General features: G+C 40.5%; 1 protein-coding gene across 1 annotated transcript; it reads left to right on the top strand.

Moving 5' to 3' along the window:
• Positions 1-3,031: 3,031 nt before the first annotated feature.
• Positions 3,032-17,448, top strand: HSD17B13 (hydroxysteroid 17-beta dehydrogenase 13). Its single transcript, XM_047799314.1, has 7 exons — positions 3,032-3,462; positions 6,845-6,952; positions 8,195-8,326; positions 9,863-9,969; positions 12,200-12,337; positions 14,007-14,123; positions 16,114-17,448. Exons 1-7 carry the CDS (start codon positions 3,253-3,255, stop codon positions 16,202-16,204), a joined length of 903 nt encoding a protein of 300 aa, XP_047655270.1. The 5' UTR covers positions 3,032-3,252; the 3' UTR covers positions 16,205-17,448.
• Positions 17,449-17,680: the final 232 nt, after the last annotated feature.

A 17,680-nucleotide genomic window follows, 5' to 3' on the forward strand; every position in this document is an offset into this window, starting at 1 on the left:
TAACCACTGCGCCACGACGGGAACTCCTATATTTCTCCTTTAGAGAAATGCCTACTTAGGTCTTCTGCCCATTTTTTGATTGAATTGCTTTTTTTGAAATTGAGTTGTATGAGCAGTTTGTATATTTTGGAAATTAACTCCTTGTTGGTTGCATTGTTTGCAAATATTTTCTCTGATTCCATAGATTGTCTTTTCCTTTTGTTTATGGTTTCCTTCGTGGTGCAAAAGGTTTTAAGTTTGATGAGGTCTCATTTGTTTATTTTCTCTTAGTCATTTTGCCTTGGGAGACTAATCTAAGAAAACATTTCTATAATTTATGTCATGTTTTGCTTATGTTCTCTTAGAAGAGAAGTTTTATGGTGTCAAATCTTATATTTAGGTCTTCAAATAACTTGGAGTTTATTTTTGCATATGTGTGAGAATGTTCTAATTTCATTGATCTGCATGAGGCTCTCATCTCCATATCTTTTTTTTTTTTCTTTGTCTTTTTAGGTACTCACCCATGGCACATGGAATTTCCCAGGCCAGGGGTTGAATCAGAGCTGTAGCCACCAGCCTACGCCACAGCCACAGCAACACCAGATCCGAGCCGCGTCTGTGACCTACACCACAGCTCACAGCAACACCAGATCCTTAATCCACTGAGCAAGGCCAGGGATTGCACCTGCATCCTCATGGATGCTAGTCAGATTCGTTTCCACTGAGCCATGATGGGAACTCCACCATACCTTTTTCGTCACCCTGAACTAAAACTTCAACAATGACTCCTCATTCTCCTACCCCTGTAACCACCATTCTATTGTCTGTCTCTGTGTATTTGACTATTCCAAGTTTTACAAGTAAAATCATACAGTATTTGTCCTTTTGTATCTTGCTTATTTCATTTAACATAATGTTTTCAAGATTCATCCATGCTGTAGCATGTATCAGAATTGCATTTCAGGGAGTTTCCTAGTGGCTCAGTGGGTTAAGGATCCGGCCCTGTTGCTTCTGTGGCTTGGGTCACTTCCGTGGCTCGGGTCACTGCTGTGGTATGGGTTTGATCCCTGGCCTGGGAACTTCCACATGCCATGGGTGTGGCAAAAAAATTTCATTTTATTTTAAGCATGTATAATATTGCTTTGTATGTGTTGGGCAGCAAGAAATTTTCCTCTACCCTTCCAGGTCCTTCGGGCTGGTCTAAGAATTAAATTGGCGTGAAACAGATTAATAGGAGAAAATTAAGCAAAAATTGAGTAAATCAACAAAGTGACTGAAGACTTCACCTTAAATGCAAATTCAACTAAAGAGAAAGAGGATCTTGAGCTTAATGGTTTGAGATTTCAAAGAGGAGGAAGGAAACTTACACTGAGACGGAAAAGTGAATGTAAACAAATGTTTGCTGGGCCGTGGGGGACAATGGGATACAGAGTGGACTCTGATTTCTAGCACCTGGCTCCACAACTAGCCTCTGTTCTTTGTAGATATGTCTGGTGGTAGCTCTATTCTGGGAAAAGGCCCTTTATCTAAATTCTTTAGGCAGCTTATGGGGAGGTAAAAAGAAAGAGTTTTCCAGTCTTCTGTTTCTTAAAAATAATCAGCCTAAATTCATCCTCATGCCAAGGGGACACATTTTGGGGTGGCAGATTTTGTTCCCTTATGTATGCACATATCACATTTTGTTTGTCCATATTCATCCGCTGATGAACTTTGGGGCTATTTCCACTTTTTGGGCAATTGGAAGTCACACCACTTTTAAGTGAAGACTTCTGGCTCCCGATCTATGCTCTTTCCCACATTATCACAAAAGGAGCTGATTCCTACTTTTTTTTTTTTTTTTTTTTTTTTTGGCTGCAACCACGGCATATGGAAGTTCTCAGGCCAGGGATCAAATCCAAGCCACAGCTGTGACCTACACTGCAGCTGCGGCAATGCCAGATCCTTAATCTACTGCTCCACAGCGGCAACTCTGGGAACCGACTGCCTTATATAACCTACAATCTGCCCCAAACTCAAGAGGTTTTCAGGGAAATGGGCATCTCCTATAAAATGATCAGCTAACTGAAATACTGATAGGAGCTTTTATGAATAAATGAATCAAACTAAGTTTGGTTAGTCCATACTTTGTTTCCTTAAGCTAGTATTTCTACTTTCTCCTTTTCCTTCAAAAAAAAAAAAAAAAAGCTTTTTTTTTTTTTTTAGGGCCGTATGCATGGCATATGGAGGTTCCCAGGCTAGGGGTCCAATCAGAGCTACAGCTGCCAGCCTACACCACAGCCACAGCAATGCTGGATCCAAGCCCCATCTGTGGCCTACACCACAGCTCCTGGCAACACCAGATCCTTAAGCCGGTGAGCAAGGCAAGGGATTGAACCTGCAACCTCATGGTTCTTAGTCAGATTTGCTTCCACTATGCCGCTACGGGGAGTGGCACATTTTATGGAGAGATACCAAGTGACCGTTGGCTGATGCAATATATCTAGAATTATTTCTAGAGGTAAAACTTCATGGTTGTGGCCAAAAAAAATTATATATATATATATATATATATATATATATATGCTGCCTGCCATTCTATGAACAATGAATGTTGCCCTCCTATCAAATCATCAGCCACTGCAGCTGCCCTAGCCACGCACATTGAGGGGACTTGAGGATAGAGAACAACAGGATGCTGGCCCAGGATAGTTACGATGCAGATCAAAAGAATAACATCAAGGAGCCCAGACTCCTGCATCTTCCCATACATAGAAAAGCACTAAAATCATTAACCTGAGATGTCTGGGGTTTTTTGTGATTGGCCATAAACTTTGATGTTTGGCTTTTTTTTTTTTTTTCCTAGCAAAAACTCCTATATATCCTGGCCCCTTCTTTACCTCTTAGGAGCAGTTTCTCAGGACTCTCTGAGAGGCTGTAACACTAGCTATAGTCCTCAGTGCAGCCACCAAATAAAACATAACTCTCCACTTTTAGACTGAATTTTTTTTTCCAGTCGATATTGTGAAACATGATACAGAGCTGCTTCTCAGAAAGTAAGTACAGAGAGTATTTCTCCAGAGTTCCCTTGTCCCTGTGCTAAGTTTTTTACTTGCAATTGGTCTCACCTCGAAAGCTGACGTTTTTAGAACACGTGGACGAAGCCTGCCTGTAAATGCGGCTTACCTTTGTCAGTCTCACCAACACCTGAAATACAGCTCTTCCCTAGAGCTCTGTGCGGAGGGTGCTGGGACTGGACAGAGCCTGAACCAGAAGAGAAGAGTACAGAGCAGAGCCATGAATATTGTCTTGGATCTCCTCTTTCTTCTGATCATCATCATCTACTCCTACTTGGAATCCTTGGTGAAGGTTTTCATTCCCCGGAGGAGAAAATCTGTAGCTGGGGAGATTGTTCTCATTACAGGAGCTGGGCACGGAATAGGCAGGAAGATTGCCTATGAATTTGCAAAGCGGAAGAGCAGATTGGTTCTGTGGGATATTAATAAGGTAATGGATTCCTTTGCCCATCTTTTAAAGTTACAAGTGAGATAGGCGTTTAACAAATTATTTGACTGAACGTCTGCTTTCTTTGTATTTTTCTTTTTTAACGTTTAATAACTAGATTCCCTAGAGCTTACTCTAATATGCATCAGGATGGTTTGATGAAGGGAACATAAATAACTGAGATATTAGCAGTGATTCTTTTTATGCCATGATTGGCAGGCTTGTTAACACAGACTAAGGAGCCAGGCTGCTTCCAAACTGTTTAAACGGAGCAATCACTTAATTTCCTTATCTCTGAAATGGGGATAATACCTCACAGGACAGGCAAGAACTGGGGTTAACAAACTGTAACTTGTGGACCAAACTTGGTCCCTGAGCAGCCTGATGAGCTAGAATTTTTTTTTTTAACATTTTTAAAAGGTTGTCAAAGCAAAAACCAAACAAAAAACCAAAATCATATTACAGAGCCCCTTAGTTTCCTCTTGCACACAATCCTAAAATATTTACTCTCTGGCTCTTTACAGAAAGGCGGACTAAGCAAATTAATATTTTAAGTGCTTAGAACAATGTCTGGCTCTAGCAAATATTTGTCATGTTAAATAAAACCTCCATGCAGAGAGTCAGGTTTTTCTTTTCTCTAAATTTTTGAATTCTGATTTTGCCATGAAAATAGGCCCAGAAAAATGTTTACAGAATTTTAATATTAGAAAAAAGTTGTCTGGTTTTTGAGAATAAGCTTTTTCACACATCTCAGTGAGATTTTAACTGCCATCATATTATTACTCTTTTATGTCCTTTGCTGTCATGTCTAGTTGGCACTGTTTTCTTAAGGCCTTCGAAAATGTCTCTTGAATTTAGAAAACTTGTTCTTCTCTGATTCCTTCTAGATAGTAAAGGATATTATACAAGAAAAAGTTGATACGTTTTTATGTAATAGATATGGGCCTTTGTATTATAGATAAGTTGATAAGCATAAAAGTGATTTGGCATCAGTTTGGTCCTTGAAGAGATTTCGATACACTTTCTAGAAGAGGACAAGAATTTATGAATTGAGAAAATTACTGCCTGCTGTTCTCAGGCATTTATCAAAAAAAATAAATAAGTGTAAATCCATGAAAAAGGTTTGATGAAATCTAACCTTTGGATCCCTCCAGATGTGTACTTTTGGGGAGAGACCTGATATTTATTAAATACTTTTAAAATTCCAGTGATGAAATAAAAATGACTTATTGAAGAGTCTGCCTGTAGAATGGAACACCTAACATTACTGGGTCCTCCTGAGTCCTTGAATTTTATGGTTAAACATTTTAGGTATTAAATGATTCACACTAAGCCTATAACTGTAACTCAGATCTCGTTTGCCTATGGAAGGTGCTGCCAACTGCCTTTTTTTAATGCTGGCTTCTTTTGCCTTACACAACACCTCATGCAAGCAGTTTGCTCACATTCGATCTGAACTGCTGCTTCAGCAACACTGTACTAAGTAAACAGTGCACACTGGAGTTGAAAGCCAAAGGAGGCATTTTGCTTAGAAGGCGAGGTGTTGCATTTTGCAGTGCTCTGGTTCAGCATCTGATGAACGCTCTGATTACTAGGCTCTCTACTGACCTTGAATCTAGAGAGAAAACAGTGAAATCTTGTAATCGGGCAAAGAGCAAACTCCTAGCGGAAACCTCAATCATGAACGACCCTCCTGTTCTTCTTTACGCCTCTGCAACTCCCCAAGAGGCCGTGAGGGACACTGGCTCTGTGACAGAATGTCCTAATCTCTCTGAGGGTGTGTTCTTCGGGATTTCAGAGTGCTGCTCCAGGGTTTCGCTGGGGTGAACTACCAAGGGCCTGGGGATCAGGGTTGCGGGGGAGGTCCCCACCCCCAACCCTACTGGAAACCACCAGCCACCCATTTAGGGACCACCCCAGACAGCAGCTACACCACTAACATCCCAACAAGGGAAAAGAGAACACACAACAGGGGGTTCCTGTTGTGGCTCAGCAGTAGCAAGTCCGACCAGTATTTATGAGGATGTGGGTTCAATCCCTGGCCTCGCTCAGTGGGTTTAGGATCCAGCACTGCCGCACGTTGTTGTGGAAGTTGCAGAGGCGGATCTGGTGTTGCTGTGGCTGTGGCAGGTAGGCCGGCAGCTGCAGCTCAGATTCAGCCCTTTTAAAAACCTTATAAGCTTTTCTATAAATGTCAACAGATGCCAAAACGTGAAAATAATTCTAATTTTCCAGAAATGCAGGTCAAGACACATCAGGGCGATTTTGTCTCAGGAAAGAGGTCTTTGCATGTAGGCTGAAAATAAGTTACTCTGTCCGTATGTCCTGGATCGATGTGCAAAACAGTTACATAGATGAGAACCCATCCAGTGCCCGTTGTCCATTGACGCTCCAGAACAATTGAAGGATGTAATATTATGTTCGCAAGAGCTGTGGCATTGTCTGCCCACGAAAGCTTTTCTCAAGTAAGGATTCTTCTTTCTCCTTCCCTCCTAGAGGCTTAAATCAGAACGGTCGAGAAAAGTATGATGGGCAAAGTTTAAAATTACCACTAGTTTAGAATTGCTGCTTGGGGCTTTACCGCCTATTACAAGTTGGTACTCAACAAATATGTGTGTTTTTAGATTTTTATTTTTTTCTATTATAGCTGATTTACATTGTTCTGTCAATTTCTGCTGTACAGCAAAGTGACCCAGTCATATATGTATACACACACATTCTTTTTCTCACATTATCCTCCATCACGTTCCATCACAAGTGACTCGATACAGTTCCCTGTGCTGCGCAGCAAATATGTTAAATGAATTGTTGAGTTTTCGTTTCTTCTCCTTACTAAAACATCTCCTTTCATGACGCCACAAAGAACAACCTCTTTCAAGCATGTTCTTTTTTTTTTTTTTGTCTTTTTAGGGCTAAACCCGTGGCACATGGAAATTCCCAGGCTAGGGGTAGAATCAGAGCTACAACTGCCAGTCTACACCACAGCCACAGCAACTTGGGATCCAAGCCATCGCTCACGGCAATGCTGGATCCTTAAACCCACTGAGTGAGACCAGGGACCGAACCCACATCCTCATGGATACTAGTCGTGTTCCTTTTTGCTGAGCCATGACAGGAACTCCTCAAGCATGTTCTTTAATTTATAAGAATGTAGCAAAACTAGGTGAAAACACATCACTACGACGAGCATTCCCTGGCAGAAAAGTCAGGTAGGATCTCTGTAAATTAGGTAAACAGTGCCTCTCGTGAAACTTGCTTCCAAACAAGGAGGACATTTTGGGCATGAATTTTAATCTTTCAAAAAGTTTCTTCTCCAATGCTTTCTCCTTCAGCCTTGTGCCCTAACTGACCTACATCTTTCTGAACTTTTTTTTTCCAATTACAGCATGGTCTTGAGGAAACTGCAGCTGAATGCAAAAAACTAGGGGCCACTACACATGCGTTTGTGGTAGACTGCAGTAACAGAGAGGAGATTTACAACTCTGTAAACCAGGTGAGACTGCAGGATACAAATTGCTTCCCGTACTTTTATGGCCCCTTACATGGAAATATGAAAAGTTTTCTCGTGACTGCCTAATTTAAGTTAGATTTATTTTATCTTCTGCTAACTGAGGTAGTTGTGTAAACCAGGAAAGAAATGCAAGTCTTCCTTCCATGTAATCCACTCAACTTCGCCTATTACTACTATTGTTTCATATTATTAATCATTTCATTCTGATCAGACGTGTGCAGTGGTACAGAGTGGCAGAAGATTTATCATCAGGGAGAAAGTTCACTCTCTAATTTCATTTTAGTGCTCTTACTTTTGCAGTAATTCTTTAATTTTTTCCTTTAATTATTTCCTCTTTGGGACTTCATTTATGTTGGTGCCAATCTAATCTTCTGTAAAAAAAATATATATTGTTAATAATTATTATAACAATTTTCTTTTTCTTTTTTTTTTTTAATGGTCACACCTACAACATATGGAGGTTCTCAGACCAGGGACTGAATCCGAGCCATGGCTGTGACTAAGCCAGATCTTTTAACCCACAGTGCTGGACTGGGATGAAACCTGAGCCTCTGAGGCAACATGAGCCACTGCATTTGGATTCTTAACCTACTGTGCCACAGCAGGAACTCCTATAACAGTTTTAAGAGTAAATATCGAATGCTTATAATAGACCAAGCACTCTGATAAATGATTGCACACTTTAATTTGATCCTTACAAACACTGTTAACTTCATTTGACAGATGAGCAGATTGAGATTCACTTCACAGTAGGTGGTGAAACCAGGATTACTCAATTAGTACTTTTTAAATGTTTGATTAGAACTTATATATCAGCTAATCAAGACAAGTATTAATTTCACTTTATTGGTTAGTTTTTAAAATGTATGAGGTACTGGGCACTGAAATTTAGATGTTAGAAAACTGTTTAAGAGTTCCCTGGTGGCTCAGCAGGTTAAGGATCCAGCATTGACCCTGCTGTGGCAGGTTTGATCCCTGACCTGAGAACTTCTGCATGCCACGGACATGGACAAAAACAACAACAACAACAACAAAAAGTGAAAAACAGTTTGTCTCAGCTTCATGACAGTACTCCCTTTGCAACCACCATTTAGGCTAAAGTTCTTTCCTGCCTGAACTCTGAGAGCTCTCATCAAATAGAAATAAGAACTAATCCCTGGATGATATCAGGCCCAAGTCTGAGTTTCTACAATACCTCCAATGAATTTCTTTCTATTTCAAAAGGTAAAGAAAGAAGTGGGTGACATAACCATCGTGGTGAATAACGCTGGAACGATATATCCAGCTGACCTTCTTAGTACAAAGGACGAAGAGATTACCAAAACTTTTGAGGTCAACATTCTAGGACATTTTTGGGTGAGTGTGAGTCAGACACATTCCCAGTTTGTGCATGTCTGACACCCCCTCTTAAGGTACACGAAGTTCACAATTGAGTTCCCATCCCTCTGGGGAAACCCCCTAACTTTGCCTCAAGTCAACACTCATCAAGCATTTGCATCTCTGACGGAAGGACACAGAGTTCAAGGGGACACAACTCACCAGAATGTAGGCGAGTTAGTCTTATCCAAGAGCACCTAGCACAAAGCCTGGCATGTACCAGCGCTCAAGAAGTGTTTGGGGAACTTTGATGAAGATTGTTCATCTTCGTCAAAGTTTTGGAGAAAATGCTATGCACAGTCACTTATGACTTCACATCATGGAATGAGGTCTTTTTGGTGTTTTGGAGAAAATACTATGCACATTCACTTATGACCTCACGTCATGGAATTTTAGAATGGAAAGGACAGCAAAACTCACTGCCTGGGTGTCTGTAGGGTTGGGAATTCCTCTGGTCAGGACTCTGAGACAAGCTCTAGGTCTAGGCTGGGGCTTAGAGATATGGCTCTACAGACCTTAATGGCTTGGTTTTGTGAGAGACTGAAATATGCCGATATATGAAATGCAGAGAGCGTTTTTATGAATTCATCTTCCAGTGCCTCTATTAGCGGAAGGTATAGAACCTAGGAAAATCTGGATACGGGAAGAGAGAGGAAAAACAGAACTGTGTTCCCCCTTTTCCCCAAGCCCATCACACAAGCTGATGAGAATTGATTACTACGCCCGCCCGCGACATAGAGACCAGGTGTTTCATTGTCTGTAGCTGCGTAACACTTTATATCAACGTAGTTGATTAAAGCAACAATAAATGTTCCTTTTCCTCCACAGTTTCTGTGGGTGAGGAATGTGGGGGTTGCTTGGTTTGGTAGTTCTGTCTCTAAGCATTCGCATTGGGTCCATAGGGTGGGTTTATAAAATTCTCATAAAATATTATTGATATTTCTCTTAAAACAGTAAAGCTTTTTGCAGGTAAAGGAAGACTTTGTAACATCAACATATAATGCGCTATATTGCAAATAGGGAGATATTAGAGCCAATCCTGATGCTTACTGACCAGAGGTCAGCCTTTTCTACTCAGCATGAAATAGGTATATAAGATTTTGATTCCTCATTACAAAGATAAAAGCCTCAACCTCCCTTGATCACACGCTACCAGATTACCATGGGGATTTTTTAATTCTGAAAACTCTGAATTTTCCCCTTAATAATATTGTTTAGATGACACACCCATAAAAGAGATTTTGTTATTTTTCCCTCTGGAGGGATGACGGGGGGTATTAGGATGAATTCTTGGCATGTGATGTACAGTGCACAGCACTCAAGGCCAACTCAAACCAATAATTTCAGTCACCACTTATGTCCTCTGTGCAGAAGTCATCATGGAATCTTGCTTCATCTTCCATTTCATTGCAAACATTGTCTCAATTGTCCTTTTGTCTTAAAAAATAAAACTACCTAATTTGGAAAACTAACACCTGTGTCGTTGTTTCTCTTCTTTCTGCAATGATCCTGAAGATCACAAAAGCCCTTCTTCCATCGATGATGAGCAGAAACCATGGCCACGTTGTCACAGTGGCTTCAGTGTGTGGTCACGGAGTGATTCCTTATCTTATTCCATATTGGTAAGTATTCACCTCTAGCAACGCTTTATATTTTCATACTTTTCAGGCTTATTAGACCTCAGATTCCAGTCCTCATAGCAGGGTAATTTGGATTTACAGAATTTATGTTGTAGTTTAGAATAAACTTTAAAAATGACTTCTCCTAAAACAAGGCAACTGGTTGAAATCATTTAAAATATTTTCAGAATTCTGAAAACTCTTCAGAGCAATGAAAGAAATCAGTAATGCTGAGCCCATTTCCATTGTACCCTGGAATGAGTAGTTGCCGATAAAAGAAATAGGGAACTCACAGACTAAGAAGCAAAACATGCAGAAGTCCAAAGAACACAAATCATTGCCGTGGCCTGGGCACCCAAGATAAGCTAAACAGAATGGCCCCTGGATCAAAACATTTTCCAGCGTGCTTGTGCCATGAAAGATTGTGTGTGTGTGTGTGTGTGTGTGTGTGTGTGTCTGTGTGTCTGTGTGTCTGTGTGTGTGTGTCTGTGTGTGTGAGAGAGAGAGATTTTAAGAGAAAACCTCTACTATATTAAAAGATGCAGATAGCATATTCCATGCTCTACCAAGGACAAAAAGAAAAGAAAATGGGAAGGCCCTAAGGATACAACACTTGTAAAATATCTTTTCCTTGAAGCTTCTTTAATGGCTTGTCATTTTGTTATTCCTGCCTTATATCAACCTCATAGAAAAATTTAACTTGTGAACATTTTGGCCCCCCAAAATGTAACCGCCAATACAGGCATGTCGGTAAGTGGATGTGGGGGTGATAGTCAGTTGGTTCATTATTTACCTACACATCCATGTTCAAGGTTAAATTTAGTCAGAGACCATATTATTTCTGACACTGGACATAGCCACTCATTGCAATTAAAATTTCACTGTAGGTTAAGGTGTCCTTGCCCAGACATACGGTTGTTTCAAGCTGCCTCTACCATCTTAAAACACAAAAGAATTTTCACAACTTAAACATTTACTTTTGTTTTAATGTTTAGAAATGTGGAAACATGATGTAATAAAGGTTTTCTTTTCCTTCAAGAAAGCAGCCAGCCTTTAACTTTATTACTCATTGTCATCTGGGTCAAAAATATGATTAACAGGTACACAGCTCCTTGTAGGTAATAAAGTTATTATGCATATGCTATTTGATTCCAAGACAGCCTTATTTTTTTTTATTTTGTGCCTCTGACCCTGGGAAATCTATAGTCTATAATTCAAATTGAAGGTCTTAGTTAGAAACCATCACTGATGATATTGTGTTTTTCTTCTTATACCACGTCTTAAACCAAATTGATCTCGTATAAGACAGCCTTATATTTAATTACCAGCATTTTATTTTATTGATTGTGCTTTTTAGGGCAGCACCTGTGGCATATGGAAGTCACCAGGCTAGGGGTCGAATCAGAGCTACAGTTGCTGGCTCACACCACAGCCACAGCAATGCAGAATCCGAGCCACATCTGCAACCTACACCACAGCTCACGGCAATGCTGGATCCTCAACCCACTGATTGAGGCCAGGGATCGAACTGGAATCCTCATGGATCCTAGTCGGGTTCGTTAACCACTGAGCCACGAAGGGAACTCCCACCAGCTTTTTAAAGACCAGAAAATCCAAGGAAGAAGACAAAGTGATGTATTGAAGGTTGCACACACCAGCACCCACATCACCTGCAGTGTTTTCACTCCAGACCTTCACAATGAAATTAAGAAGCCAAAGGGGACTCCACAATTCAAGAGAGAAACTATTAAGAGGGGAAATGTATAGAGTCCCATAGAAGTTTGTGAATATAAATACTAGCTATATTATTTTTCTAAACGTTTTTCCTGATTCACATTCTTCAAAATAAAAACAGCAGTAAAGGCTGATTAGAAAACAGTTTAAAGATTGAACGGGGAGTTCCCATTGCGGCGCAGCCCTAAAAAGCAAAAAAATAAATTAAAAAATAAAGATTGAATGGAAAACCCTACATGTAGAATGGAAAAGGGAGCAGTTAAGCCAGTCAGTAAAAGCTACTAGGATTTGTTCTATGGTTATCGCTGCTAATAAAGAAATTGGCACATTCAGAATTCAGTGAAATCATATATGAAAACAGAAGTGGAAATGGGTGACACGTGGAAGGTTTGGAGGTTTGGCTTTTACTTGTTCTCAAGCCAACCTTTTCTTCTCACAGGAAGCTGAGGAATGTGTTTCGCTGCCCCTGACCTAACAGTGCTGGATAATTCTTTTACAGTTCCAGCAAATTTGCGGCTGTTGGCTTCCACAGAGCTCTGACAGCAGAACTTGAAGCCGTGGGGAAAACTGGTATCAAAACCTTGTGCCTCTGCCCGGTTTTTGTGAACACCGGGTTCACCAAAAACCCAAGCACCAGGTGAGGTCAAATATGGCAATATGGCATAAGCACTTGGTATAAAATCTATATGAGAAATTGTTAGGTGGGTCAACAGAGAAAGCAGAAAAAAAAAGAAAAGCTATTTTTTCTTATTAATGTTATTGTATTGCCTTTATGTTTTCACCTTGAAGTTAGTTGCACAAAGGGGAAAATGCATTAGGGACTAGCAGGGGTGATCCACTGCCAGGAAATTAGACAGTGGGCATTTGTGTCCAGGTGAAAGGTTCGACACACACGCAGGTTTGTGTTGGGGAGTGGGCAGGATGGAGAGGTGCGATTCAGGGGATGGCAAGGGGGTCCTCTCCCAGAAACCACACCCGCAAAATGAATGGCACCTAAGATTCCCCTCTCCCGTTCGTGGTTCGTCCTCTCAAATAGAGTATGGAAAGGAAACACGTAAATGCCCCCTTTCCATCTTCCGCAGCACTGGCCACAGGACTGCATTACAATACTCCAACATTTCTGAAACTTGTCCGATCCTAAGAATTATCACCTACCTCAGAGGCTGGGTTGTAGAATGAGGTAGGGGACATCAGGGAGAGAAGAGGCAGTACCCAATAATTTAGAAATCTGTTGGTTTATAGTACTCTGTGCTGGCTTGCCACTCAATGCCATGGAAATATCAATCACGTAATAATCTGCAGTAAATCACATGATCTCTTAGAAAGGAAGTTATAGCTGTCACTCCTTAACTCCTCTGTACAATCTTTGTATTCATTAGCTGTTCAGCCTATACCTAGACATCTTTCATGCAATGCCTCCAGTCTTTTTTGTCTTTTGTCTCTTGCCTTTTCAGGGCCACACCTGCGGCATACAGAGGTTCCCAGGCTAGGGGTCCAATCAGAGCTACAGCTGCTGGCCTACCCCACAACCACAGCAATGCAGGATCCAAGCCGCGTCTGCGACCTATACCACAGCCACAGCAACGCCAGATCCTTAACCCACTGAGGGAGGCCAGGGATCGAACCCGCAACCTCATGACTCCTAGTCAAATTTGTTTCCACTGAGCCACGACAGGAACTCCTCCAGTCCATTTATGTTTTATTTCCTGTCATCATCTTGCGTGATGGGCAAGATCTTGCACTGGAGCTGTGGTTATGAATACTTCTCAGGAACCCATGTATACAGGCTTCAGTATAAGCAGTCATACCTCTGGTTGCAGCATTCCTGGTGCCTATCTTGAACTCTCATTAAACTGCCACCTAGGCAAGTCAGCAGTGAATCTCAAGTAGTAAATACCCTCAAAACAATCCAGTTTCATGGGATCCCTCCACAAGAAAGCAAGTATACTTGGCTGTAGAATCTTCTTGTGTCTAACAAGCCCTGAGAAAAGAGGTCCGATGTTTCCTTTCCATCCTAGGGTTACTCCTACCCGTTACTCTTCCCATTGCTCTACTATCTAATTCCTCTCCAACGTTCTGATGTTTTGATCAAGTGAGTTGTGAAACACACCAACTGGATGGCAAAGTATAAGACTGTGATCACAAAATATCAACATGGCTTGGGAGAGGGGCAGGTGCCTTTTGTGCAGTGAATTCTGGGACCTTTCAAATGCTAATTAGGGAAACGGTAAGTTAATTTTTTTGCCTTCATTAATTAAAAAGCAACAACAACAAACAAGAACCAAACTTTTCTTTTTAAATCACAGACTATGGCCTATACTGGAGACAGATGAAGTTGCAAGAAGCTTGATAGATGGAATACTTACCAATAAGAAAATGATTTTTGTTCCATCCTATCTCAATATCTCTCTAACACTAGAGAGGTAAGTATAGCACAGACCACCTAAAACACTAAAACACCAGCACAGCTATCATTATGGAGAGTCTTTCAGTTGTAGAAGTTGCCATGGAAACTCTCCATGCCTGGGGAGAACAGTTAAGTTTCCTCTGTTATTGCCCAACCTATAAAAAGAGAATGATTCATTTTCTCTGCTGTCTCCGCCCAACCTTTGCCAGAGACTATTCTAACTGAAGGAAAGACAGTTTAAAGAGAATGCAATATGGTGAACTAGCTAAAAATAAATGGTCTATAAAGAAATCTGCAGGGGTTTAGATTAGGACTGCATTGAATCTATAGATCAACTGGGGAAGAATGGACATATTAACAATATTGAGAGTCTTCCAACCCAAGAACACAAAGAACACAATGTCTCTTTTTATTTTTTCACCTTTATCAATATGTCAATGTAGTTTTCAGTATACAAGTCTTATTCACCTTTTGTCAGGTTTATCCAAAAGTATTTCATTTTGTTTTTTCTTTTTAGGGTTTCACCCGAGGCATATGGAGGTTCCCAGGCTAGGGGTCGAATCAGAACTACAGCTGCTGGCCTATACCAGAGCCACAGCAACACCAGATCTGAGCCATGTCTGTGACCTACACCACAGTTCATGGCAACGCCAGATCCTTAACCCAGTGAGTGAGGCCAGGGATTGAACCTGCAAGCTCATGGTTCCTAGTCGGATTCATTTCCACTGCGCCACGATGGTAACTCCAGTATTTCATTTTTTTGATGCTACTGCAAATGACATTTTAAAAAATTTCTATTTCCCATTGTTCGTTACTAGTATGTCTTTGGTTTTTGCATTTCGATCTGTATTTAGCAACCTTGCTAAACTCATTTATAGTGCCTTTTTGGAGATTCTAAACAGACATTTTTTACATAGATGATCATATTGTCTGAACATAAAGACACTTTTACTTCCTTTTTTACCAGTCTATGTGTTTTTTTATTTCTTGTCTTATCACGCTGGCTGGACCCTCCCATGCAGTGTCTGAGAGGACTGATGGAAGCACACATCCAATTGTTGTTTCTGATCTTGAAAGGAAAGTAGTCAGTCTTTCGCAACTAAGGATGACATCAGCTGTAGATTTTTTTTTTCATGTCTTCTTTATCAGGTTGAGGAAGTTCCCTTCCTTTACTACTTCGATGAGAGTATTCATCAAGTAGATATAATTTGGGCAAATGATTTTACTGAATATACTAAGACGATCTTGGGCTTTTTCCATTTTAGCTTGTTAATATGGTGAATTACACTGACACATTTTAAAGATTAAACCAACTCTGCATTGTAATGTCTTTGATTTTTGTGTCAAGATAGCTCATAAACTAAGTTGGAAAGTATTCTCTCCTCTTCTCTTTTCTGGGATAACTTGGGTCAAGTAGGTATTATTTCTTCCCTAAACATTTTGGAGAATTCGCCAGTGAAGCCATCCGAGCCTGTGGTTTAGCTTCTTAGCCAAACAATAATGTCCTCAAAGGCAGTAGCTATTTATTTCTGAAGTACTTTAGTCTACCTTATTATAGAAGGGTATGGGATTATGCTGGCTATGCCTTCTGTGATATGGAGTAAAAACTCTATAAATGGAGCAGAAACTCAAGGAGAGGTGGAGAGACGGGTGGAGTGGATCCTGGTGGTGTTAACCTATGAACTCTTAGCATCAGGATTCATTGACAATTTTAGCAATAAATCCAGACTTTTAGTTTTAGATCTTCATTCGTCTACGATTTCGTGCAAGAGTTTACTAATACGACATGACAAGGTGCCAACAGTGGTATCTATCAGTACTTTATGTTTGCATAATATTTGCACTGTGAGTGTTAAAAGAGGCCCACTGAAAAAGAGAGAGGCAGATGTAAAGGAAGCGCAGAAGAAAATTAAATGTAAACCAGATAATTCTCAGGGTATAACCACAAACAAGAACTCTGATGTCAAATGTTTCAAATCAAAATTTTTTCATCTTTTTTTCCTCAGATTTCTTCCTGAACGTGCCTTGGCAGCTATAAACCGTGTGCAGAATACTCAATTTGAAGCAGTGGTTGGCCACAAAACCAAAATGAACTGAATTAGATGAGCTCTGGGCTGAGATGTATGCACCTTGATGATGTGGAACTAAATTTAGAGTCAATTCTCCAAAGCTTGATTTCACATTTTTCAGTGCTGTTACTATTAAAAACTTAGCAAAAGTCAAATGAACAAGACTAATTATCTGTCTTTCTCTTTCTTTTTTTTTAGGACCACACCCTCAGCACATGGAAGTTCACACCACAGCCACAGCCACGCCAGATTCTTAACCCAGTGAGCAAGGCCAGGGATGGAACCCACACACTCACGGATACTGGTCGGGTTCTTAACCTGCTGAGCCACAACGGAACTGCTGTCTTTCCCTTTCTCAAGATGATTTATGTAGCTTTAACTGGGCTTACATAAACATACTTAAAAGGTCATTCTTCCATAAGATGTTTCTTTTCTTTCCATTTAAAGGTAGACATAGCTACCTCTCTGAGAGTAAATACAATAAGAACTTAATTGCACAGTGAAGTTTTAGGACTGATCTTAGAATAGCCTTCTAATCTGTAGTCAAGCCACAGAATGTCAGCAAGTACACAGTGTGAGATAGCAGAGATGAGGTTTAAGCAGGCACCTTGGCACCAAAAGACAGATTACTCTTATGAAATTCAACATCTGGACACTTTCTCTAGCTTCTCCCTTGTTCATCAGCTCCAAAAGGTGCAATAGTATCTGGGCCCTTCTCACCTGACTCTGTCTCTTGAATGGCTCTTACAGCCACCAGGAGAGAGCCTGCCCTCTTCATAATCTCTTAAAATTCTATGACATTCCTAAGGTAATCTTTCTTGAATATTGAATTTGAATCTGAAATGTTAGCCTTATGATAACCTCTTTCTTTGTAGTTTATGCTTTGACACATCATCGGTGCTGGAGATGTTTAGACAGTTTTGAGTTTCAAAAGCAAATACTAACACAGGAAAAGGAACGAGGCTGGCTACCCAAGAGCGTACAGTGGACCATGAGATGAAGAGGAAAACAGAGTGATCTTTCTCTTTTTTTCAATGGAAAGGAGACTCTGACTCCCACTATATCAAGGCTAATCTTGCTTTTCTGGGTTTTTCACATGGGTCACAGAGGGCTTTTGCATCTGCTATCCTCCTGTTTTAGCCTCATTAAAAACAAATGATTATAACCAAATTATTAATAAAAACAATTTTTAAAGAACAAATGATAAATATGTTGCTGTGCTTTAAAAAAATAACCTCTTGTATTTATAAAATTAAGAGTTTTAACTTCTAATCTCTGAGTTTTTGTCTCCCTCAGGAAGCAAGTATCTGGGTGATGACAGCTAGATCTTGCAGATGTTGAGGGGGGCCTGGGGTTCACTCAACTCTGGCTTCTTTTGAAAATTAGGAGTATTGGGTTTGAGTTTTGTTTTCGCTTTGGCTGTGCCTGTGGCATACAGAAGTTCCAGGACCAGGGATCGAACCCGCACCAGAGCAGCCACCAGAGCATAGCACTGACAATGCAG

Source organism: Phacochoerus africanus, chromosome 10 (genome assembly GCF_016906955.1).
Source record: "Phacochoerus africanus isolate WHEZ1 chromosome 10, ROS_Pafr_v1, whole genome shotgun sequence".
Classification (NCBI taxonomy): domain Eukaryota; kingdom Metazoa; phylum Chordata; class Mammalia; order Artiodactyla; family Suidae; genus Phacochoerus; species Phacochoerus africanus.

Bases quoted from the DNA above. Each gene is read 5' to 3' on its own strand.
- HSD17B13 (XM_047799314.1), top strand. From the start codon at position 3,253: ATGAATATTGTCTTGGATCTCCTCTTTCTTCTGATCATCATCATCTAC. The intron at 6,953-8,194 runs GTGAGACTGCAG...CTATTTCAAAAG, and splicing joins TTTACAACTCTGTAAACCAG to GTAAAGAAAGAAGTGGGTGA. The intron at 9,970-12,199 runs GTAAGTATTCAC...ATTCTTTTACAG, and splicing joins CCTTATCTTATTCCATATTG to TTCCAGCAAATTTGCGGCTG.